Genomic DNA, 21,222 nt, shown 5'->3' with positions numbered 1-21,222 from the left:
AGAATTTTGAGTTCCACCTTGGGCTTGAATAGCAAGGGGAGTGGAACATCTGTGGAAAGCCCCCACATCAACCACACTCCTGTCACAAGTGCCTGGATGTGGTAAAGAAAGTGTGGGGGCTGATGGCCTAGAGAAGGGTCCATTCCAGCTTGCTCAGGACAGTGATTTATACAAACAGGAATGGCCCAGACAGAGGTCAAGGAAAGAACCCCAAAGCACACAGATTCTCACTGGTGAACTGTTTATTGAATTTTGAATGGGGTATGTATGGGGTGTCTCATTATATCTTAGGATCTCAGGAATCAGAGAGGTGGTAAAGTGGCAATGGTGAATTTGGGAATCTGGTCTCCCAGAAGTACCTGCCGCTCTACCCCTGGTTCTGCAATGGCTGCCAGGCGGATCACCCCTCCACTAGAGCCATCCCGCTCCATTGCCAAAGCAAGAGCTGTGGATAAAAGAAGAAAATTAGGTTAAGAGAAGAAAGTTAGGATCACAGTCAGATGCTGGGATCATGGCAAGGGAAGAGGAATGTTGACCTGGCTTGGCTAGGAAAATTTAGGCTTATAAACCCAGGAGCCCAAATTCTCACCATTGGCAGTGAACTGCAAGCATTCTTCCTTGGTCATGCCTTCCCGGTAGGTAGCATCCACATAGCCATAGATATAGGAGCTCCCGGAGCCCCCGATGGCAAAGGGCTGTCGTACCATCATACCCCCCATGGGCACCGAGTACACCTACCAGACAGAGAGAGAAGAATGTCATCATTTGTACATATACATTCACCTGTCCATTGTGGGAGTGGTCTGTGTAGAGTTAATAATAAGTGATGTAGAGACTGGGAAAAGAACTAGAAAATGGCTGGGGTGAGGAGAGATGAAAGGCATGGCTCCAGCGTTCTGGGGGTGGTGGTGTCTGACCTGTCCCCCTTCTTGGGGGTCCCAGCCGGCAATGATGATTCCTGCCATCAGGTCTTCTCGGTATCGGTAACACATCTCCTTAAAGAGGCTGGCCGCTGTGTGTACCAGCGGAGGCTCATTCAGCTCAATGCTAGATGATGAAGAGAGTCATAAGGAAGACAGTGTCAGACTAGTCAGGCTCTCAGGTCCCAATTCCTTTCAGATACTTGTTCTTCCCCTGCCCACAAGTACCTGTGGAAACCAAGCTGGTAAGTGACCGCGTCAGCTACTGCTTGGGTATCAGCTGCTGAGCCTGAGCGGCAGCAGAAAATACGGTCGTGAATAGGGGTCAGCTTGTCAGTCACTCGATTGGCAATGTACGACCTGCAGGATGGCAGAATAGTGAGGGAAGGAGCCCACCTGTCTCCCACTTCATCTTTCACTATCCACTACCTCAATAGGAATTCCAGTATTCCTGATCAGTCTTCATCTAAACTGAAACAGGCTGGAAAACAAACTTTTGCAAGAATTTCACCAAAAGGTGTAGAGAACTACAAAGTAGTAAAAGATGGCAAATCCTGATCTCCCAGGAGGGAGAAATCTCCGTTCCCACAGCAGCCCAAGGAGGATAAGGATGGGCTGGCAGGCAAGGAAGGAAGGAAGGGGAAGATGGGAGGAAGATCTTTCACATAAAGCTGTCCTGAGCTCACCCAGTGGTTGTTCTGGAGTCGGCTCCTAGAACCACGCCCCCATCAAATTGTACGGCCATGATAGTGGTCTGGAAAAAAGGATAAAGGGCGAGTCGGCCTCTCCATATTCTCCAGCACACACAAACCTCAAAGATCCGTCTATCCAGTCCAAAGAGTACGAGTTAAGTACTGCGCCACCAAAGAAAGTGACAGTGAAGTCGCTCAGTCGCGTCCAACTCTTTGCGACCCATGGACTGTAGCCTACCAGGCTCCTCTATCCATGGGATTTTCCAGGCAATAGTACTGGAGTGGATTGCCATTCCCTTCTCCAGGGGATCTTCCCAACTCAGGGATCGAACTTGGGTCTCCCTCATTGTAGACAGACGCTTTACCGTCTGAGCCACCAGGAAAGTACCAAACCATCATCAAATCTCATGGCGGCGGGGGGGGGGGGGGGCGGGTCTCAAAATCCCGCAGGGTATCATAATTCCAATCCTCAAATTCCCAAAGGGCCACCCTGGCCTTAAGCTTTCGTCCTGCGAGATTCCAGAATCCCACACTCAGCCTACCTTCCACCTCCCACCACATCACTCCTGCATCCTTAGAATACCTTTCCCCCGGCCTGAGTGCATCGCACAGACCACCTCTCTCCTCCCGCCCCTTCAGTTCTCCCAACCCACTCCAGCGTTATCCTTCTATCTCTTCAAGCCTTGCACATATCTCCTGAATCCCGAGTTCTTCCTTACCCCTGTGGAAACTTCCCGGTTCTCCCAGTCGGGGGCAATAGCCTCAGGCCCCCAGGCTGGTGCCGGCCTGGTTCCCCAGGCTGCTACTAGGGTCGCCGCCATCTTCCTCGAGGCTCCGGTATTGCCGCAAAGCAACTGTCGTAAAGCGCTCTGTCACTCTCTTAAGTCGTGATCTGAAGGCTTCTGGTTGACGGCAGAAGGGAAAAGGGAAAGTTCTTTTGCGACAGGGAGCGCTTGATGGCAGCGTGGCTGGCAAACCAAAAAAAACAGAAAAACCTGCAAACCGTATGGAAAGACTACTTTCCTCTCGGTTCGGGCGGGACTGATAAATCTGATCGGAATTGCGGATCAAAGAACCTTCATGGTAGACTTGTGCATCTCTGGTTTAGAGTGACCGCACTATGTTTTCGTTTCTCTTAGTTAGATCAGATCAAATCAGATCAGTCGCTCAGTCCTGTCCGACTCTTTGCGACCCCATGAATCGCAGCACGCCAGGCCTCCCTGTCCATCACCATCTCCCGGAGTTCACTCAAACTCACGTCCATCGAATCGGTGATGCCATCCAGCCATCTCATCCTCTGTCGTCCCCTTCTCCTCCTGCCCCCAATCCCTCCCAGCATCAGAGTCTTTTCCAATGAGTCAACTCTTTGCATGAGGTGGCCAAAGTACTGGAGTTTCAGCTTTAGAATCATTCCTTCCAAAAACACCCAGGGCTGATCTCCTTTAGAACGGACTGGTTGGATCTCCCTCCAGTCCAAGGGGCTCTCAAGAGTCTTCTCTAACACCACAGTTCAAAAGCATCAATTCTTCGGCGCTCAGCTTTCTTCACAGTCCAACTCTCGCATCCATACGTGACCACTGGAAAAACCATAGCCTTGACTAGACGGACCTTTATTGGCAGATACCTAGGAGTATACAGTAGGAATGAAATTGCTGGGTCATGTAGTAAGTTTTTATTTAACATTTTAAGGAACTTACAGCTTTTGCACAGCAGCTGCCTCGTTTTACATTCCCATTAGCCGTGAATGAGGTTTACGATTTCTCCACTTCCTAATCGTGACTGAGCATGGTTAACTTTAGCTTGTTTAGAGGGTGTGAAGTGATAGCTTGTGTAACACTGAGCATATTTTCATGTGCTGAATGACTATTTGCATATCTTTTTGGAAAGTGCTTTGTCCATTTTAAAGTTGGATTTTTTTTCCCTGTTATTAATTTAAGAGGGCTTTTGTTTCGTTTTGTTGTCTTCATAAGCAAAACATCAAACTTTTAAAAATAGTCTTTTTAATTTATTTATGTATTGGCTGCACCTCGGGATTTGCAGGATCTCAGTTCCCTGACTAGGGTTCACAGCAGTGAAAGCCCCAAATGCTAACCACTAGGCCACTAGGAAACTCCCAACATCAAACTTTTTAAAAATTTGAAGTGTAGTTGATTTACAATATTGTTTTAGTTTCAGATGTATAGCAAAGTGATTAAGTTATATGTATATTTCCATCATAGACTATTACAAGATATTAAGGATACTTCCCTGTGCTATTTACTTGTATTTCGGCTGCACCGGGTCTTAGCTGTGTGGCATGCAGGATCTAGTTCCCTGATTAGGGATCGACACCAGCCCCCCTTGCACTGCAAGCACACTCTTAGCCACTGGACCACCAAGGAAGTCCCCTTCATTTTTCCCCTTCATTTTTAGTATAGGTATATATACCTACACATTTTATTCTGAGCACTTTTTATGCTACATCCCAAGTTTTGGTGTGCTTTGTTTTCACTTTCCCTAGTCGCAAAGTATTTTTCTTGGAGTGGGGGAGAAAAAATATTTTTCTGGTGATTTCTTCTGTGACCTAGTGTTTGGCTAAAAGTGTGCTTTTTGACTTTCCACATATTTGTGAATTTTTCAAATTTCCTTTTACTATTGATTTCTAATTTCATTTCAGCTTAGATGGAGAAGGTTTCATGACTTCAACCTTTAAAAATATTTTGAGACTCTTGTGGCCTACTCTGTGGTCTACTCTGGGGTTGCATGTGTGCTTGAGAAGAATATATATTTGACTGTTATTGTGTGGAGTGGTCCTCCTATGAACTTGCCATACTATTTCTACATACTTCAGCTGGAGCTGGGGTTTGAATTGAAAATATGACCCTGACACACCCTTGCTTAAAATTAACTCTCAAGATACAGTCCCCCATCTCTATAATAGTTTATAAGGGCCTTTGTGAACTTGCTCCTGCCTACCTGACTGTAATCACATCTTAGCATTTTAACCATTTTTGGTATACAATTTGATAGCATTAAGTACATTTACATTGTTGTGCAATCCCCTCTTCTTTTTGACACACTTGACTGCAATCATCTGAACTATTTTTAGTGTTTCCTCATACATTCATTCATCAAAGGGCTGTTGAATGTCTGCTAGGTGCCAGACACCATTTGAGGCACTGAAAGTACATCTGGGAACAAAGTAGACAAATCCTAGCCCCATGGAACTTTCTATTGGGGGAGACAAAAAAAAGTACAATATATAGTATGTTAGATAGTGAATTATACTAAGAAGAAAAAGCAAGGAATGGAGATAGGAAGTGTGTGTGTTTGTGTTGAAATTTTAGAAAGAATAATCAAGGCATGTTTCACTCAGGAGACATGTAAATAAAGACCAAAAGGAAGGACGGAAGTCATTTGTATATATTGTAGAAAAGCATTCTGGACAGACAGAGGAGCAAGTACAATGGTCCTGAGGCAGGATCTTGCCTGACATATTGTTGTTGTTTAGTCACTAAGTTGTATTTGACTTTTGCAATCCCCAAGGGCTACAGCATGCCAGGCTCCTCTGTCCGTGGGATTTCCCAGACAAGAATACTGGAATGGGTTGCCATTTCCTTCTCCAGGGGATCTTCCCAGCCTAGGGACTGAACCCGAGAATCCTACATTGGTAGGCAGATTCTTTACCACTGAGCCACCAGGGAAACCCCTGCCTGACACATTCAATGGATATTGAGGAGGTCAGTTTGGCTAGTGCAATCAGATCACAGAGGACTTTTGAGAAAATTTTCATCGTTCTCAACTGAAAATATGATCCAGAAAATCTTCTGCTTAAGTTTTTTTAAGTTTTAATCTAAGTGCAATAGAAAGCCATTGGAAAATGTTGAGCAGGGAAGTGACATGATATGCTCTACATTTTAAAGATCACTGTGGCTGTTTTATTGAAAACATGCTGTAGGGAAGCAAAGTATGGGAGAGAGAAACAGGAGGCTATTGAAACAATCCAAGTTATAGATAAAATTGACTTGATAGGTGGTAGCAGTGGAGATAGTAAGAAATAGAATTTGACAGATTGGAGGTGGGTATGATGAAAGAGAAACCAGAGTCTGGATGACCACAAGGTTTTCTAGCTTAAGGACGTAGAAGAATGGAATTGTCATTTACTGAGGTAGTGAGGACTATGGAGCATTTTAGGAGGAGAGGATATCGGAAGCTCAGTTTTGGACTTGTTAAGTTTGCTATGTTTAGTTGAAATCCACATGGAGATGTGGAATAAGGATGAGTATACATAGTATTCTGGAATCCAAAGGAAAGTGGGTTGGAGTTATAATTTGGGAGTCATCAGTGTATAACTTTGTTCACTGGAGTCAACAAACAAACATTATTGAGCTGGCGCCTGCTTGACGTGAGTCAAGATGCACAGGTTTTAGCCTTGGGTAGCTGACGGGAAAGGGTGTCATTTACTGAGACAGGAAACAAAAGAAGAGGTGCGGTTCTGGGAGGAAGTGACTGGATCCGTGTAGGATGTGTTGCATTTGCGGTGTCTGTGGAGATGTCCGGGAAAGAGTTGGCTTTATGGGGGCTGGAGCTCAGGGGAAAGGTTTGGACTGGAGACGTGGCATGTAGTGGACCAGTGAAGCTGTCGGAATGACTGAGACAGGTCAGGGGTAGCGAGTCTCTCGGCGGCGGGAAATAGGAATAGCACATCTTCATCTTCCCGCATCTATCTTTCCTATTTCCCTTAAGCGCCTGCCATCATCGCACAAAACGGCCTAAGTCGACGGCTATCAGAGAACAGCCCCACTGTTTTTATTCCCCACTGTTCCTCCCTCCTCCGGGAGATTGCAGATAGAGGAATAGGCAGGCTAAAACCCCACCCACGCCTGGTTGATGACGTCACCACGGAGGCGGGGTATGTGGTGACCACGCCCCTGGCGCCGAGAGGCCAGCGGAGGGCTCAACCCCAGCTGTACCGACGCCTCCTCGGTGTGCTTCCTTCCTTCCGCCAGCCAGCTCGAGCAAGCCGCGCTCAGCCAATAAGCCCTGGGTACGGTTGTAGACGTCCTCCAGGGTGCCCGCGGCCCGGGCCAGCGCGGCCCTCGCCTCCGTCTCTCTGGCTCCGGGACACATCAGCTGGAGTAAGCGGCCGCGACTCGGGAAAGCGAGGAATGCGAGGTGGACAGCCTGACGGACGAGCCAGGTGTGATGCGGGGCCAGGGCCGTACCATAAGCATCGTTGCACTGAACGCCGGCGTCCGGGCCTCCGAGCATCCCGGTCGCCACCCGGTGGAGGCAGAGCTGGGACCAGCGTAGCGCACGGTGCAGCAGGAGCATCGTTACCAAGCCCGAAGCCTTGGCCGAGGGCGGTGGAGCGATCTCGGGCCGCTCCCACGCCACCATCGTCCCCAGGGACGTGTAGTGCGCGGCTTGTGGGCCGTGCACCAGAGCTTCGAGGGCTGTCACTTTGGCGGAGGCCTCGCTTGTGGCGAAGGCGAAGATGGAGCCGAGGGGAGTTAGGAACCTGTGGGTGTGTGATGATGGGAAGGGTAGAAGGGTCTGCGAGAGGGCGATGGAGCCACCAAGAGGCGGGGACTGGATGGGAGGAGAGAGCTCACTCACCTGACTAGCTCCCTCCATCCTGCCAGGTACTGTGACAATTCCACGTCCCCTTCCGGGTTCAGACTGGCGCGGAACGACCTCATCATATGGCCCAGCATCCCCTGGGGGCCCAGACACTGAGGCTCTTCCCATTCCGGGCCCTCCAGGGGTCCCGACTGTTGCTGGACCTGCAGGTTAGATTTGAGGGCATCGAGATGGAAGCAGAACCCCTAGCTTGCTGGGCTCGCCAAGCAGCCCAGTTGGGCTCTGAAGAAATTATTCCTTAGATCTAGCTGGTGTTCCTCTGGCTGGACTCTCAACTTCTGACGGGAGAGGGGAGAGTAGGAGGAGGGCCTGCTCTTCATCAGATCCTCAGACTGGTCCACTTCCCCCTGCTCGGGACCCCGCCAGGAGCTCCCAGTTCCAGCCCTGCCGGTAGCGTACCTGGAAAGGCGGCGGCCCCTCTGCAATGCAGGGCTGCGTCCCAAATCTGCAGCCTGAGAGGGGGAGGCAGGACAGAGCGGTGAGGGCCTGAGGTGAGGCCTTAGGTCCCCAGGGCCTGGATTCCCCGGTTCCTCCCAGAGCAGGTGAGAGAATGGGCTACTCACGAAGGTTCCGAGCCCAGAGATAAACAAGCAGTAGTGCGAAGACAGCAAGAGGAATTGCGCTGTGCAGCCACCGCCTCGGGATCTGCCCCGGCAGTGCGACCCCCATGGCTGCGGCAGGGACCACCACCCCCTTGCCAGCCGCTAGCGGGCTCTGTCCCTCCGCCTCCAGGAGGGGAGAGAAGCCGCAGTGCCTGAGGTGCAAAGAGTTAATAATTAACCTACCAAGGCCCCTTCCCCTGTGCCCTTTGTCCCAGAGGGCAGCATCCGAGGGACTGGAATGAGGAAGGCTGGGTGGTAGTAAGCAGCAGCCTGGGTACTGTGAAGAGAGGCTGAGGTCAGAAGCAGGTCCCTCAAGGAACAACGGTGGGCCTTAGGCTGACTCTGGGGCTTGAGTTCCTCCACTGTAAATTGAGGATAATAATAGGTTCTTTTGCAAGGCCTCATGTGAGGATTAAATGATATCACATGTGCAAACACTGTAAATGGAAAAGCTTGCCACAACTGCTCCATAAATCTTACTTTTCAAGTTCAAGCATGGGGCACCTGGGACCCAGGGAACACCCGCTTCTAAATTATCCTATCCTCGTGCATGTGTGCTGAGTCACTTCAGTCCTGTCCGACTCTTTGTGACAGGATGGACTGTAGCCTCCCAGGCTCCTCTGTCCATGGGGATTCTCCAGGCAGGAATACTGGAGTGGGGTGCCAGGCCCTCCTCCACAGGAGCTTCCCAACCCCCAGATGGAACCTGCATTTCTTACGTCTTCTGCATTGACAGGCATGTTCTTTACCACGAGCATCACCTGGGAAGCCCCATCCTATCCTCAGGGGACCTTGTCTTGAACTGGAAGCCTGACGTCTCAATTATATACTTTAGGCTGTCTCCTTTTACATTTGTTTAATTCTTTAAACCTCCAAAATGATTCCTCAGTCAAACCAACCTTTATAAATACCTCCACATGCCAGGCCCTGTACTAGGCCCCAGGAATAGAAATGGGCCTTTACAGAGCTCAAAGTGCATTGAAGAATTTAACATCTGTCTCTCCAACTGGGATGTGAGCTCTGATGAAGACAGGGGCATTTTCATGTTTGCTACTCTATTTACAGCATTTAGAATATTACCTGAGATACTTACAGCATTTAGAATATTACCTGAGATACAACACATTGTTTCTAAATAAGTATGTATTGAATAAAGCACAGGAATGTGCGTGAGAGGCAGGCAAATGAGGGTTGGTACTACTCCCCATTGGTGGCTTAGACTGTAAAGCTTCTGCCTGGGATGCAGGAGACCTGGGTTTGATCCCTGGGTCAGGAAAATCCCCTGGAGAAGGAAATGGCAACCCACTCCAGTACTTTTGCCTGGAAAATCCCATGGACGGAGGAGCCTAGTAGGCGACAGTCTATGGGGTCCCAAAGAGTTGGACATGACTGAGTGACTTCTCTTTCATTTTTCATTACTCCCCACAACAAACCTGAGCGGTTTTGTTGTTGTTGTTTTGTTTTTTCCAATTAGGAGTCCCCCTGGTGGTCATAGGCGGGAAAACATTGAGGGAAAGGATACAGGAAGAAATGGAATAAATGGCATCTCTTGTCCTCAGTCATCCATCCGTAAATAGGCGGGAAAACATTGAGGGAAAGGATACAGGAAAAAATGGAATAAATGGCATCTCTTGTCCTCAGTCATCCATCCGTAAACTTACTAGACTTCTTCCCTGTCTCTGTGTACAGTTTCTTTTGAGAGAGAGAGGTGTCCCAGATTATCAAGGAGTCAGGACTCCAACCACTCACACGATGCTTCCTAGCTCCCATAGTCCATGGATTCTTTCTTACCCTGTCTTACTCTGATGCTATCTCACATCCTGGAGGTCCCTGGGGTCCCTGTCCCCTGGGATTCTGGAACCATCACTTCCATCCCTAGCCTTGGGTCCCCCATTTCCCAGTGCTGGAACGTTCCCCGGTTTGCTGCCTATGACCTTAGGCAAATTGTTTGCCATTTTGCAGCCCCAGTTCCCTCATCTGCAGAATAGGAAGGGTAATTTTCACCGCCTAAAATTGTTTTGTGGATTAAATAAAATATGCCTGCAAAACGCGAACCATGATTCTTGGTTTAAAGTTTGTTAACGTTGTGTAAGTGGGTAGTTTTTCAAACTCGTGGCTTCCTGCTGCCCCTCCTCCCCTGGCGCTGGGCTGAAGAGTCAAGTCTGTAGGCTTCCCGACTGGACCGGATTAGTTTTGAATTTCACTTAATCCGGGCGGCCCTTTCGCAATCCGAGCCCTCTTAAAAGCAAAGGTTGATTTTAAGCCTGCTAAGGAGCCTGAGCTCACGGAGCCTGCGGGATGGAGCTAGAAGCAGGAGCCAAGCTGCCGCTGCTGCTGCTGCTGCTGCAGGCCACTTGCTTGGGGTACGCAGGAGTAGATGGCTACATGTCGGTCATCGAGGTGACCAACGGGGGCCCCTGGGGCGACTGGGCCTGGCCCGAGATGTGTCCTGACGGATTCTTCGCCAGCGGGTTCTCGCTCAAGGTAGGGACTCATGCCTCGGTCTCGGAGGGGACCCCGGAGCCGAGGGTGGCAGTCTTCTGACTCGTCATCGGTCGCCCAGGTGGAGCCCCCACAAGGCATTCTTGATGACGACACAGCCTTGAATGGGATCCGGCTGCACTGCACGCGCGGGCAAGCGGATCTCAACGCGCACGTGGTGGAGTCCCAGTCTGGAAGGTGGGGGGCAGGGGCCGAGGATCCCCTAGGGTCGGGGTATGCCCCTTACCCTCGGTTACACACATCCCCTCCCCTCCCGACGGGCAGGTTCCTCCAGGAGGTTTAGAAATGGGAAGCGGGTGGGAGACCGCCCCCTCCCACCCCACACCACCCGCCCGCATCTCTGTGGAGGTCAGTGACTGAGCACCTGGCGGGGAGGCCCCCGAGGCCTGGGTCGGGCTGGAGGAGGGTAGGGGGCGCCGCGGAGCCAGTGCGTCTTCCCTTCCCCCGCAGGTGGGGATGGTGGAGTGAGCCGCTGTGGTGTCCCGTCGGCGGCTTCCTGGTGGCTTTCTCGCTTCGCGTGGAGGCACCCGTGACCTCTGGGGACAACACAGCTGCGAACAACGTGCGCTTCCTCTGCTCCGACGGCACGGAGCTGCAGGGGCCGGGCCTGACCTGGGGAGACTTCGGAGACTGGAGTGAGCTTTGTCCTAAAGGCGTATGCGGCTTGCAAACCAAGATCCAGGAGCCTCAAGGCCTCCGCGACGACACCGCCATCAACGACGCGCGCTTTTTCTGCTGCCGCAATTGATACCATCACCGTCCTCTCCCAGCCCCAAGCCTCATCCCACCTCCGCTATTAAAGCTTCTCTGTCTTGGCTTTGGTCTGGCTTGTTTTAGGGATGGGAAACTGCGTCACCCCGTGTTCCTCTTAACCTGGCATTGGGCCAGGCCCAATTAGGGGTTGGTCTCAGAAGTCTGGGCTTCCCTGCTGGCTCAGACAGTAAAGAATCCGCCTGCAAGGCGGGAGACCTGGGTTCCATCCCTGGGTTGGGAAGATCCCCTGGAGGAGGGCATGGCAACCCACTCCAGTATTCTTACCTGGAGAATTCCCATGGACAGAGGAGCCTGGTGGGCTACAGTCCATAGCGTTTCAAAGAGCCAGACACGAATGAGGGACTAAGCAAACTCAGAAGTCTAGGGCAAGCTACTGAAAGTTACCGACCCCATAGTTCAGGAAAAAAAAAAAAAAAAAGAAACAAACGCACTGAAACAGATTTTGCTTACAGGTTGAGGAAGTCCTTGCTTTTCTGACAGCCTCTGCAAACGCGTCATCCCCATTAAGAGCCCAGGTTGTTTCCTTTCTGAACCACCAGTGACCCCAGATTAAGAAACTTCTACCAAACTAGGTGACAATGCTATATTGTCTTAAGGCTTCATTATCTAGAATTTAGGAGACTAACATGTCTTTTCCACGCGTGCCTGCTCAGTTACTCAGTGGAGTCCGACTCTATGACCCCATGGGCTGTAGCCCGCCAGGCTCCTCTGTCCAGGGGATTTCCCAGGCAAGAATACTGGAGTGGGTTGCTATTTCCTCCTCCAGGAGATCTTCGCAATCCAGGGACAGACCCTCATCTCCTGCTTTGGCAGGCGGATTCTTTACCACTGAGCCACCTGGGAAGCTCGTCTTTTCCATATGTTTCCTTTTCTTCCCCCTACAAAACTCAGACAGTGGCTTTCCTGTACATTGAGTCCTATGAAGTGTCCTTGTCCTTGCTGTCCTCTCTGCCTGGACTCTCCCAACAGTCCAGATGATTAGCCTCAGGTCCAATTTTTCTTTCTTGGACTTTGTCTTATGAAAAAGGCCATGCGTCAGTCGATATCTATCCCCATTACCTCCATGTTTTTAAAAAGTGCTTATCACCAACTGAAATAATCTACTGCCTCTTTTAAAAACTGTCTATCTTCTAACCCCTGGAATGTTAAATTCTTTAAGAGCACAGAACTTGCCTGTCTTGTTTATACAGTACTTTCAGCGCACCAACAGCTCAGTAACTATTAAGAAAATAGCAAGCAAGGTGTAAGAGCCCCAAGCAACAGTGTACCTGGAGGCCTTCCAACACTCTTTGTATAAGGGCACAGTCTGAGACGCGGAAGAGAATTCTAAATACTCTAGTTTATTCCAGGGTAGGGGCAGGCCAGGTGTGTATCCAGGAGCGACGGACCAGGTGGATGGAGCCTCACTGAGAGGAGCCCTGCAGAAAAGATAAAGTGAGGACAGGACACAGCCAGGGAGCAAATAGGTTTCCTTGCCAGCTCCATCCCACACCGTCCCACCTGCTTCTTCCTGCAATCGCCACAGAGGACACCAATGGACGCGTTCACCAGCTGCACCCCACAGAGCAAGATCTCCAGGCACGACGCGGCCACCAGCAGCGAGAAAAGCGTCACGTTCCAGAGGACCACATTGGACGGCTCCACGCACAAGTTCCATTGCGTGCGGTTGAGCAGGTAAGAGCCTCTGCGGGTGGGGCAGGGTCACGCGAGAGCAGGAGGTCACGCGGAGCGCGCCCCCCGCCCCCAGCCTCCAACCTGGGGCTTCCCGCCCTGCGCAGGCGCCGAGGGGGATATGCACAGAGCTCGTTTGGCCCACGTGGAGGAAGCTGTCTCAAAGCCGAGTCCGGCCTAGGTTCCCTGGTCCGCGTGGGAAGGGCAGGTGGGCAGAGACAGAGAATGGGGCAGGGCCGCGAATACAGGCTAAGCCTTACGCGGTGTCTTGGAAGTGGTAATCCCAGGAGCCGTTCATTAAGCACTGTGGTCCAATTCGGAGCCCGGTTCCCGAGACCGAGAGGCAGTAGATGGCGCCAAGCAACCCGATAGCTGAGCAGAAGACTGAGCGCAGCATCTATAGGCACAGCGCAAGGAGAGATGTGTTGGGCCGCCCCCTACCTACTCTTGGGCAAACCGCGCCTGGCCCCGTGCCCCTCATCTTTCCCAGTGTCGTTAAAAATACACTTCCCGTCAAACCCCGGGGCTGGAGTTCTGCTTAATCCTAAGAGCCGATGGCCATGGAGTTTCAAGGGGGTTGTAAGTCCCCTCTGGTCAGGCCCACTGAAGCCTAATATTTGTCTGTGCGAGGGAGGGGTGAGATGGAGCCTAGAACTCTGCAGAGGTGCTTATGAAGCTGGGAATTCAGTAGAGGGACCATGGCTTTAGATGTGGTTCTTCGAAAACCGGTTCAAAGACCGAAGCTGAATCCTGTCTTTATTATTATTATTTTTTAAATGTATTAGTTTTTTAAAGTTGCATCCTATGGCATGTGGGATCTTCTCCGCCCCCCCCCACCAGGGATCGAACCTGGGCCCCCTGTGTTAGGAGCACAGAGTCTTAACCACTAGACCACCAAGAAAGTCCCTTGAGCCCCCTCTTAATTTGAATCTTACCCTGCAGCGATTTCCACAGCAGCCTGCACCGCAACACCCTTTGCCCCCTGCCCGGACGGCGGAAATTCCCGGACAAAGTACCTATTGGAGGAGAGTCGATATAATAGCAAGGCCAGCAGGTCCCCATCTTGCATCAGTGCTTACCTCCTCCTGGAAACTTCCTGTGATGCCTTCAGCCCTTTGAACTATAAGGAGACCTTATCTTTACTTTTCCTGCAACACTGTGGGGCTCTGCTTTAAGTTTATCTGTATTTATGTGCCTACTTATCTCTGTCCAGATTGTAGCCTCCAGGAGGGTATGGCCCCAATATCCTTATATCCCCCATAAATCTCAGTATATAGTAGGTGCCCAAGTGAATGGGAATCTGGAAGCCTGGGTTTAATGCCAAACTTGTGCTCATTTCACACTCCATGAATTGATTCATCTCTCTGGATCTCAGTTTTGTCCTCTGTAAAATGGGTCTGCGTACCTCCCATGGCTGTTGTCAGGATTTAATGAAATAACAGGTTGACTTGATGTGAAGACTAACTCAGAATAAATGGTCAATAAGTATAAAGTCCCTCGGCAGCAGGAAGGAATAGTGGTGTTGGAGTGTCTGGTGAACTGGGATTATGATGGAGGGTGGAGGAGTATGTAAGTGAAGACTCTGATGGGAAGGATGGGAATCCTCAAGATACAACCCTGACCCTGTCTTTCTTTTTCCTGTGGTTGTCCACAGAGAGCCCACCCCTTCCCAGGGTGTCAGCTGCTGCTTCTAACAATAGTTGTCTCCTAAATCAATCCCTTCAAATTCAGATCTGACTGCCTGAAGGGTCTGTTCATTTGTTTGTCTTGGTTTTAACTCAAGTTCATCCAACCTCATACTGACTTCACAGTTTATTCCCCCCCAAATTCTCCCTTTGGCTTTCTTGTCTCCATCAGTGGAAATATCCTCCAGGTCACTCAGTCCTGAAAACTTGAATCCTCCATACCGAGCCAGACCTCAAGTCCTTCAGTAGCTCTTGAATCAGTCCTTTCTTCCACCCAGTCAGTCCCCTTGTGCCCATACACAATCCTACATTGCTATTACCAGATTTTTTTTTTTTTTACTGCAATGGGTATTAGTTTCAGCAAATGGATCTTTGATCTTTGCTGAGGCATGCAGAATCTTTAGTTTCAGCTTGATCCCATCAGGGATCAAACCCAGTTCCCCTGCATTAGGAGTGCAAAGTCTTAGCCACTGGACCACCAGGGAAGTCCTGCTACCACCAGATTGAACTTCACTTTCAATTGATCTTTTCCCTGATCCAATCCCTTAGAGTCTCCTCAAAGAGTCGCCTGTCAAGACTGAACTCTATGAAGGTGTCTGAGGCACCCTCCCTTTGGATTCAGCCTTAGCTTTGTTGCACCCAACCAGGTTCTTGCTTATCTCCCATCTCTATAATTCTGCAGCTGTCTGGATCTTTGCCTCCCTGTCTTCCTTGTCTGTCTCACACTAATTAGGCAACATTTGGGTCTTCTCCAAGGGAGAAGCTGAGAGCTTTAGTTCCATTACATCATTCACAGCAACCTTACAGAAACACCTGCAGAGTTCAGTGAACTTTCCTCTAGACGCTCTTCCCTCTTGCTTGTCTCATGGGAGGTCTGGGGCCAGAGGTGGCCCCCTTGCTTAGTCTGTCTGGTTATATCACTTACTCAGAGGCTCTTGGACCCAGAGACACCTGGATTTATCTTTTGGATTTATCAACTTCAAATGACTTCCTTGTTTGTGATTTTTTTAAAGTTTGTGTATTTATTTTTTTGGCTGTGCCAAGTCTTAGGCTTCCCAGGTGGCAGTAGTGGTAAAGAACCTGCCTGTCAATGCAGGAGACTATAAGAGACATGGGTTTAACCCCTGAGTCTGGAAGATCCCCTGGAGGAGGACCTGGCAACCCATTCCAGTTTTCTTGCCTGGAGAACCCCATGGACAGAGGAGCCTGGTGGGCAATAGTCCATAGGGTCACGAAGAGTCGGATGTGACTGAGTGACGGCATGCACGCCAGGTCTTAGTTGCAGCATGCAGGATCTTTTAGCTGAAGCATGTGAACTCTTTAATTGTGGCATATGGGATCTAGTTCCCTGACTGGGGATTGAACCTGGACCCCATGCATTTGAGAACACAGAGTCTTAGTCACTGGACCACCAGAGAAGTCCCTAATTTTTGCTTTTTTAGCCAAAGTGTTTGTTTCCTTTTTTTCTCTGAGCTCCTCTGTCTCACTCTCTGCTCTTTCTTTGTCTCAATGAAAAGAGGTAATTGAAGAAGCTGGAGGAAACACTGAGTTTATAGCTTGGGTCTGTTTACTTTTCTCCATCTCCGTGGCCACTGGACTTGTCCACGCCACTGTTATCTCTCCTGGACAACTGTAGTAACCTCAGTTGGTCTTCCTGCAGCCACTGCTGACCTCCTACTGTCCACTGTCCACCCAGCAGCCAGCCATATCCAACAGGATATGAAGCAATTAGAACTCTCATACTTTACTGATGGGAATACAATTGTTATAAGTACTTCAGACAACTCTTTGGTGATATCTATTAGCACTGAATATTTGCATACCTTAAGACTCAGCAGTTTTACTCTGTAGGTATCTATCCAATAGACATGCAAACATACATTCACCTAAAGACATTTATAGGAATGTTTAGAGAACATTATTTGGAATAAATCCAAGTTTGAAACTATCCAAATATCCATCAACAGTAGAATGTTTAAATAAATTGTGGTAATATTTACACAATGGAATGCATAAGAAATAATAAACTACAGCATTGTATACTAATATGGATGAAACTCACAAATGTACGTAATTTTGATCTGAAGAAGTCAGAACAAAAGTGTCCATAGTGTAGGATTCCATTTATGTAAAGTGCTAAACAGACAAATCTAACCTCTGGGGTAGAAGTCAGGATAGTGGGGCCCTTGGCAGTGTGGAGTAGGGCCTGGTAGAAGGCCTGTCTGAGATTCTTGTAATGACCCAGATCTTGATCTAAGTACCCAGAACATAAGTGTGTTCCCTCTATAAAAATTCACCGAACTGTATATTAAGGATCTGGGAAGTTGTCTGTATGACTTTTAAAAAACTAAAAAGTCCTTCAGTAGTTTACTGTGCACTTATAATAAAATTCAAATTCCTCACTGTGCTTTTTCAGGGGTGTAGATGCTCTGGCCTCTGCCCGTCGCTGATCTCACCTGCTTCCCAGAAGCAGGCTGGTGAGACTGTGGGAAGGTGGTTTTGGTTTGGGCTGGCAAAGGGGTGTGATATGACAGAGAGTGAGTGAGTAGGGCTGGGAGGAGTGTGATGTCTTGAAGAGGGTTGAGGTCAGAAGTATGGAGTGGAGTCCAACTGCCATAAATCCATGTGAGAGGGAGAGTAGGAGAAAAGGCCCTGGGGCAGGGGGTGAGAGGGGTGCTTAGTTGCTCAGTCACGTCTGACTCTTTGTGACCCCATGGGTTGTAGCCTGCTGCACTCCTCTGTCCATGGGAATTCTCCAGGCAAGAGTACTGGAGTGGGTTGCCAGGCCCTTCTCCAGGGGATATTCCCAACCCAGGTCTCCCTCATTTCGGACGGATTCTTTATCATCTGTGCCACCAGGGAAGCCCTGGTAAGAGGAGATTGTTGTATAAAGGAAAAGCTTAGTTGGTTCCCCATTTAGCGAACAGAGCTGTGGTCAGCAAAAGAAACAAAGATGAAGCATTCCCCTAGAGAATTTCATCAGTCAGCCCTCCTGAGAAGTGGGGAACAGTGCCAGGGGATAAATTTTTTGCCTTCAGGCCATAAGGATGTTAAACTCACTTGACAGTCCAAAAAGGTCCCCTTGGAACTTCCCCAGTGGTCCAGTGGTTAAGACTGTGCTTCCACTACAATAGCATGGGTTCAATCCCTGGTCAGGGAACTAAGATCCCGCATGCCATGCAGAGCACAAACAAAAAAGTTCCCCTACACAGGGAGGGGTTGGCAAATAGGGGTTAAGAAGTCCGGGAAATCTGTGTCTCCCCTTCCCCCATTTCTCCTGACAGGTCCTGGTCTCCAGAAAGCAACGGGGACCCCTTCTCCACCACGCTGACCTAGGTTCTGAGTTTATCGTTAGTGCCCAGTGCATGGTGGGCATCCAGAAATGTTGGACAGGGAGGTGGAGGAGGTGACACTGAGCTGATAGGTAGAATGACTGATCTGCGACATCGCTACCTGGCTCCAGACACTACACTATCACTGTAAACCACCTCCCCCCGCAACACACACACACACTGAGCCCATTGTTATCTTAACCGGATAACCTCCCAGGGAACCAGCTGTTCCTTCTGTCTCAACCCTTGTCATGAGGTGTTCCCAGCATCTGCTCAGCAATGGGGATGGGGAAGGGCTGGGAGGACAAACTCCCTACCCAGGAAGGAATAGTTGAGAACAGTGAGGCTCCTTCCTTCTCTTTCTGCTCAGACGTTCAGCTCAGGACCCTGGGGCTGAGCAGCAACCCTATGCAGTGCTTAGCATTTGGGGGCAGGCTGGGCGGGCTCCCAGTCCCCACCAAGCCACCACCATCCTTTCCATCCACTCCCTCCCGCTCCTGGTCAGGACTCAAGTGAGTGGTGCCCCCTCCCATGGCCCATGCACCCCAGCCAGTCCTCTCACCATCAGGCCCCCGCCAACAAAACCAGCCATGAGCCAGACTTGCAAGCTGAGGTGGTCCTTGGTCCAGGTGGTCTGCCCATTGGGCACCAGCAGGAGGGCGTTGGCCACGATGCAGACCAGGGAGAGGGGGATGAGAGACAGCCCCACAAAGCGGGCACACTTGCCGGTGCACATGGTGAGGCTCTCGGAAAGGACAGGCGGTGAGTGAAAGTGAACCCAAGGTTCCCGAGTCCAGAGGAAAAAACAAGCCAGGAGCAAAGGTCGGGGAGGAGGTGTGGCGAAGCTGGCAGCAGCTGATGATAAAGGACGGGGGCAGGAGATGTAAGGCTGCTGCAGAGACGCAGGCCAAGGGGAGGATGTGGTGGACGAGCTGGGGGAGGCTGACCCACAGAGGAAGTTGCATGGAGTCGGTGTGTTCCTCCTCTTCTGCACACATCTTTCCACAGACCCTCCGTCAGCTCCTTATCTGCTTTGTGACTTACCCAAGCCCCTTAATGTCTCTAAATCTCAGTTGCCTCATCTGTATAAAGGGCATAGTGATGCTCCTGGGCTTTTGGGCTGGTGGTGAGGATTAAATAGGGAATTCCCTGGTGGTCCAGTGGTTAGGACTCTGCACTCTCACTGCCAGGGGCTCGGGTTCAGTCCCTGGTTGGGGAACTATGATCCTGCATGCCATGTGGTGCAGCCAAAAAAAAAGGGGGGGGTGAGGGTGAGAAGCATTTTGTAACAAAGAACACACTAAGCCAATGTGTGGTAGCCTCATTGCTTCTTAGCCCCACAGAGAAGCTTCCTCCTGGAAAGAAACCAAGAAGATGGTGGTGTTTTTTCTGTTTCTTCTTGTCAGTTCACTTCAGTCCCACAGTGTCTGACTCTGTGACCCCATGGACTGCAGCACGCCAGGCCTCCCTGTCCATTACAAACTCCTGGAGCTTGCTCAAACTCATGTCCATTGAGTCAGTGATGCCATCCAACCATCTCATCTTTTGTCGTCCCCTTCTCCTCCTGGCTTCAATCTTTCCCAGCATCAGGGTCTTTTCCAGTAAGTCAGTTCTCCACATCAGGTGGCCAAAGTATCAGCTTCAGCTTCAGCATCAGTCCTTCCAATGAACATTCAGGACTGATTTCTTTAGGAGTGACTGGTTTGATCTCCTTGCAGTCCAAGGGACTCTCAAGAGTCTTCTCCAACACCACAGTTCAAAAGCATCAATTCTTTGGCACTCAGCTTTCATTATAGTCCAACTCTCACATCCATACCTGACTACTGGAAAAACCATAGCTTTGACTAGGTGGACAATTGTTGGCAAAGTAATGTCTCTGCTTTTTAATATGCTGTCTAGGTTGGTCATAGCTTTTCTTCCAAAGAGCAAGCGTCTTTTAATTTCATGGCTGCAATCACCATCTGCAGTGATTTTGGAGCCCCCCAAAATGAAATCTCTCACTGTTTCCACTGTTTCCCCATCTATTTGCCATGAAGTGATAGGACCAGATGCCATGATCTTAGTTTTCTGAATGTTGAGTTTTAAGCCAACTTTTTCACTCTCCTCTTTCACTTTCATCAAGAGGCTCTTTAGTTCTTCTTCACTTTCTGCCATAAGGGTGGTGTCATCTGCATATCTGAGGTTATTGATATTTCTCCCTGCAATCTTGATTCCAGCTTGTGCTTCCTCCAGCCCAGCATTTCTCATGATGTACTCTGCATGTAAGTTAAATAAGCAGGGTGACAATCTATAGCCTTGATGTACTCCTTTCCTGATTTGGAACCAGTCTGTTGTTTCATGACCAGTTCTAACTGTTGCTTCCTGACCTGCATCCAGATTTCTCAAGAGGCAGGTCAGGTGGTCTGGTATTCCCATCTCTTGAATTTTCCACAGTTCATTGTGATCCACACAGTCAAAGGCTTTGGCATAGTCAATAAAGCAGAAGTAGATGTTTTCTTGGAACTCTCTTGCTTTTTTGATGATCCAGTGGGTGTTGGCAACTTGATCTTTGGTTCCTCTGCCTTTTCTAAATCCAGCTTGAACATCTGGAAGTTCATGGTTCACGTACTGTTGAAGCCTGGCTTGAAGAATTTTGAGCATTACTTTGCTAGTATGTGAGATGAGTGCAATTGTGTGGTAGTTTGAACTTTCTTTCGCATTGCCTTTCTTTGGGATTGGAATGAAAACTGACCTTTTCCAGTCCAATGGCCACTGCTGAGTTTTCCAAATTTGCTGGCTTATTGAATGCAGCACTTTCACAGCATCATCTTTGAGGATTTGAAATAGCTCAACTGGAACTCCATGAACTCCACTAGCTTTGTTCATAGTGATGCTTCCTAAGGCCCACTTGACTTCACATTCCAGGATGTCTGGCTCTAGGTGAGTGATGACACCATCATGATTATCTGGGTCATGACGATCTTTTTTGTATAGTTCTTCTGTGTATTCCTGCCACCTCTTCTTAATATCTTCTGCTTCTTTTAGGTCCATACGGTTTCTATCCTTTATTGCCCCTCTTTGCATGAAATATTTCCTTGGTATCTCTAATTTTCTTGAAGAGATCTCTAGTCTTTCCCAAACAAAACATTCTATTATTTTCCTGTTTCTTTGCCTTGATCACCGAGGAAGGTTTTCTTATCTCTCCTAGCTAATGATTGGAACGCTGCATTCAAATGAGTATATCTTTCCTTTTCTCCTTTGCCTTTAACTTCTCTTCTTTTCTCAGCTATTTGTAAGCCCTCCTCAGACAACCATTTTGCCTTTTTGTATTTCTTTTCCTTGGGAATGGTCTTCAACACTGCCTCCTGTACAATGTCACAAACCTTTGTCCATAGTTCTTCAGGGACTCTGTCTATCAGGTCTAATCCCTTGAATCTATTTGT

General features: G+C 49.3%; 4 protein-coding genes across 4 annotated transcripts; 1 reads left to right on the top strand and 3 right to left on the bottom strand.

Moving 5' to 3' along the window:
• Positions 1 to 224: 224 nt before the first annotated feature.
• On the bottom strand, positions 225 to 2,506 carry PSMB6 (proteasome 20S subunit beta 6). Its single transcript, XM_040243603.1, has 6 exons — positions 2,332 to 2,506; positions 1,607 to 1,674; positions 1,149 to 1,280; positions 918 to 1,047; positions 590 to 734; positions 225 to 445 (listed from the first exon to the last, which is right to left on the bottom strand). The coding sequence occupies exons 1-6, from the start codon at positions 2,431 to 2,433 to the stop codon at positions 303 to 305; spliced, it is 720 nt and encodes a 239-aa protein (XP_040099537.1). The 5' UTR covers positions 2,434 to 2,506; the 3' UTR covers positions 225 to 302.
• A 3,000-nt stretch (positions 2,507 to 5,506) lies between these two features.
• GLTPD2 (glycolipid transfer protein domain containing 2) lies at positions 5,507 to 7,956 on the bottom strand. The gene is made up of 4 exons (XM_040243601.1): positions 7,798 to 7,956; positions 7,634 to 7,686; positions 7,211 to 7,377; positions 5,507 to 7,112 (listed from the first exon to the last, which is right to left on the bottom strand). Exons 1-4 carry the CDS (start codon positions 7,901 to 7,903, stop codon positions 6,488 to 6,490), a joined length of 951 nt encoding a protein of 316 aa, XP_040099535.1. The 5' UTR covers positions 7,904 to 7,956; the 3' UTR covers positions 5,507 to 6,487.
• Positions 7,957 to 9,463: 1,507 nt separating this feature from the next.
• On the top strand, positions 9,464 to 11,155 carry VMO1 (vitelline membrane outer layer 1 homolog). The gene is made up of 3 exons (XM_040243602.1): positions 9,464 to 10,320; positions 10,400 to 10,515; positions 10,789 to 11,155. The coding sequence occupies exons 1-3, from the start codon at positions 10,135 to 10,137 to the stop codon at positions 11,084 to 11,086; spliced, it is 600 nt and encodes a 199-aa protein (XP_040099536.1). The 5' UTR covers positions 9,464 to 10,134; the 3' UTR covers positions 11,087 to 11,155.
• Positions 11,156 to 12,431: 1,276 nt separating this feature from the next.
• TM4SF5 (transmembrane 4 L six family member 5) lies at positions 12,432 to 18,591 on the bottom strand. Its single transcript, XM_040243599.1, has 5 exons — positions 18,363 to 18,591; positions 13,719 to 13,799; positions 13,044 to 13,180; positions 12,613 to 12,796; positions 12,432 to 12,530 (listed from the first exon to the last, which is right to left on the bottom strand). Exons 1-5 carry the CDS (start codon positions 18,534 to 18,536, stop codon positions 12,516 to 12,518), a joined length of 591 nt encoding a protein of 196 aa, XP_040099533.1. The 5' UTR covers positions 18,537 to 18,591; the 3' UTR covers positions 12,432 to 12,515.
• Positions 18,592 to 21,222: the final 2,631 nt, after the last annotated feature.

Source organism: Oryx dammah, unplaced genomic scaffold, assembly GCF_014754425.2.
Source record: "Oryx dammah isolate SB20612 unplaced genomic scaffold, SCBI_Odam_1.1 HiC_scaffold_8, whole genome shotgun sequence".
In the NCBI taxonomy this organism is placed as follows: Eukaryota; Metazoa; Chordata; class Mammalia; order Artiodactyla; family Bovidae; genus Oryx; species Oryx dammah.
The sequence above is the reverse complement of the archived record's forward strand: the minus strand, read 5'-3'. Positions and strand labels throughout refer to the sequence as shown.

Bases quoted from the DNA above. Each gene is read 5' to 3' on its own strand.
- PSMB6 (XM_040243603.1), bottom strand. From the start codon at position 2,433: ATGGCGGCGACCCTAGTAGCAGCCTGGGGAACCAGGCCGGCACCAGCC. The intron at 735-917 runs GTCAGACACCAC...TCTGTCTGGTAG, and splicing joins ACCCCCAAGAAGGGGGACAG to GTGTACTCGGTGCCCATGGG. The intron at 446-589 runs GTGAGAATTTGG...TTTTATCCACAG, and splicing joins CTTGCAGTTCACTGCCAATG to CTCTTGCTTTGGCAATGGAG.
- GLTPD2 (XM_040243601.1), bottom strand. From the start codon at position 7,903: ATGGGGGTCGCACTGCCGGGGCAGATCCCGAGGCGGTGGCTGCACAGC. The intron at 7,687-7,797 runs GTGAGTAGCCCA...TCCCCCTCTCAG, and splicing joins TCTCTGGGCTCGGAACCTTC to GCTGCAGATTTGGGACGCAG. The intron at 7,113-7,210 runs GTGAGTGAGCTC...ACACACCCACAG, and splicing joins GGATGGAGGGAGCTAGTCAG to GTTCCTAACTCCCCTCGGCT.
- VMO1 (XM_040243602.1), top strand. From the start codon at position 10,135: ATGGAGCTAGAAGCAGGAGCCAAGCTGCCGCTGCTGCTGCTGCTGCTG. The intron at 10,321-10,399 runs GTAGGGACTCAT...TCGGTCGCCCAG, and splicing joins CCAGCGGGTTCTCGCTCAAG to GTGGAGCCCCCACAAGGCAT. The intron at 10,516-10,788 runs GTGGGGGGCAGG...CTTCCCCCGCAG, and splicing joins GTGGAGTCCCAGTCTGGAAG to GTGGGGATGGTGGAGTGAGC.
- TM4SF5 (XM_040243599.1), bottom strand. From the start codon at position 18,536: ATGTGCACCGGCAAGTGTGCCCGCTTTGTGGGGCTGTCTCTCATCCCC. The intron at 13,181-13,718 runs GTAAGATTCAAA...CTGTGCCTATAG, and splicing joins GCTGTGGAAATCGCTGCAGG to ATGCTGCGCTCAGTCTTCTG. The intron at 12,797-13,043 runs GTAAGGCTTAGC...CCCCACCCGCAG, and splicing joins TACCACTTCCAAGACACCGC to AGGCTCTTACCTGCTCAACC.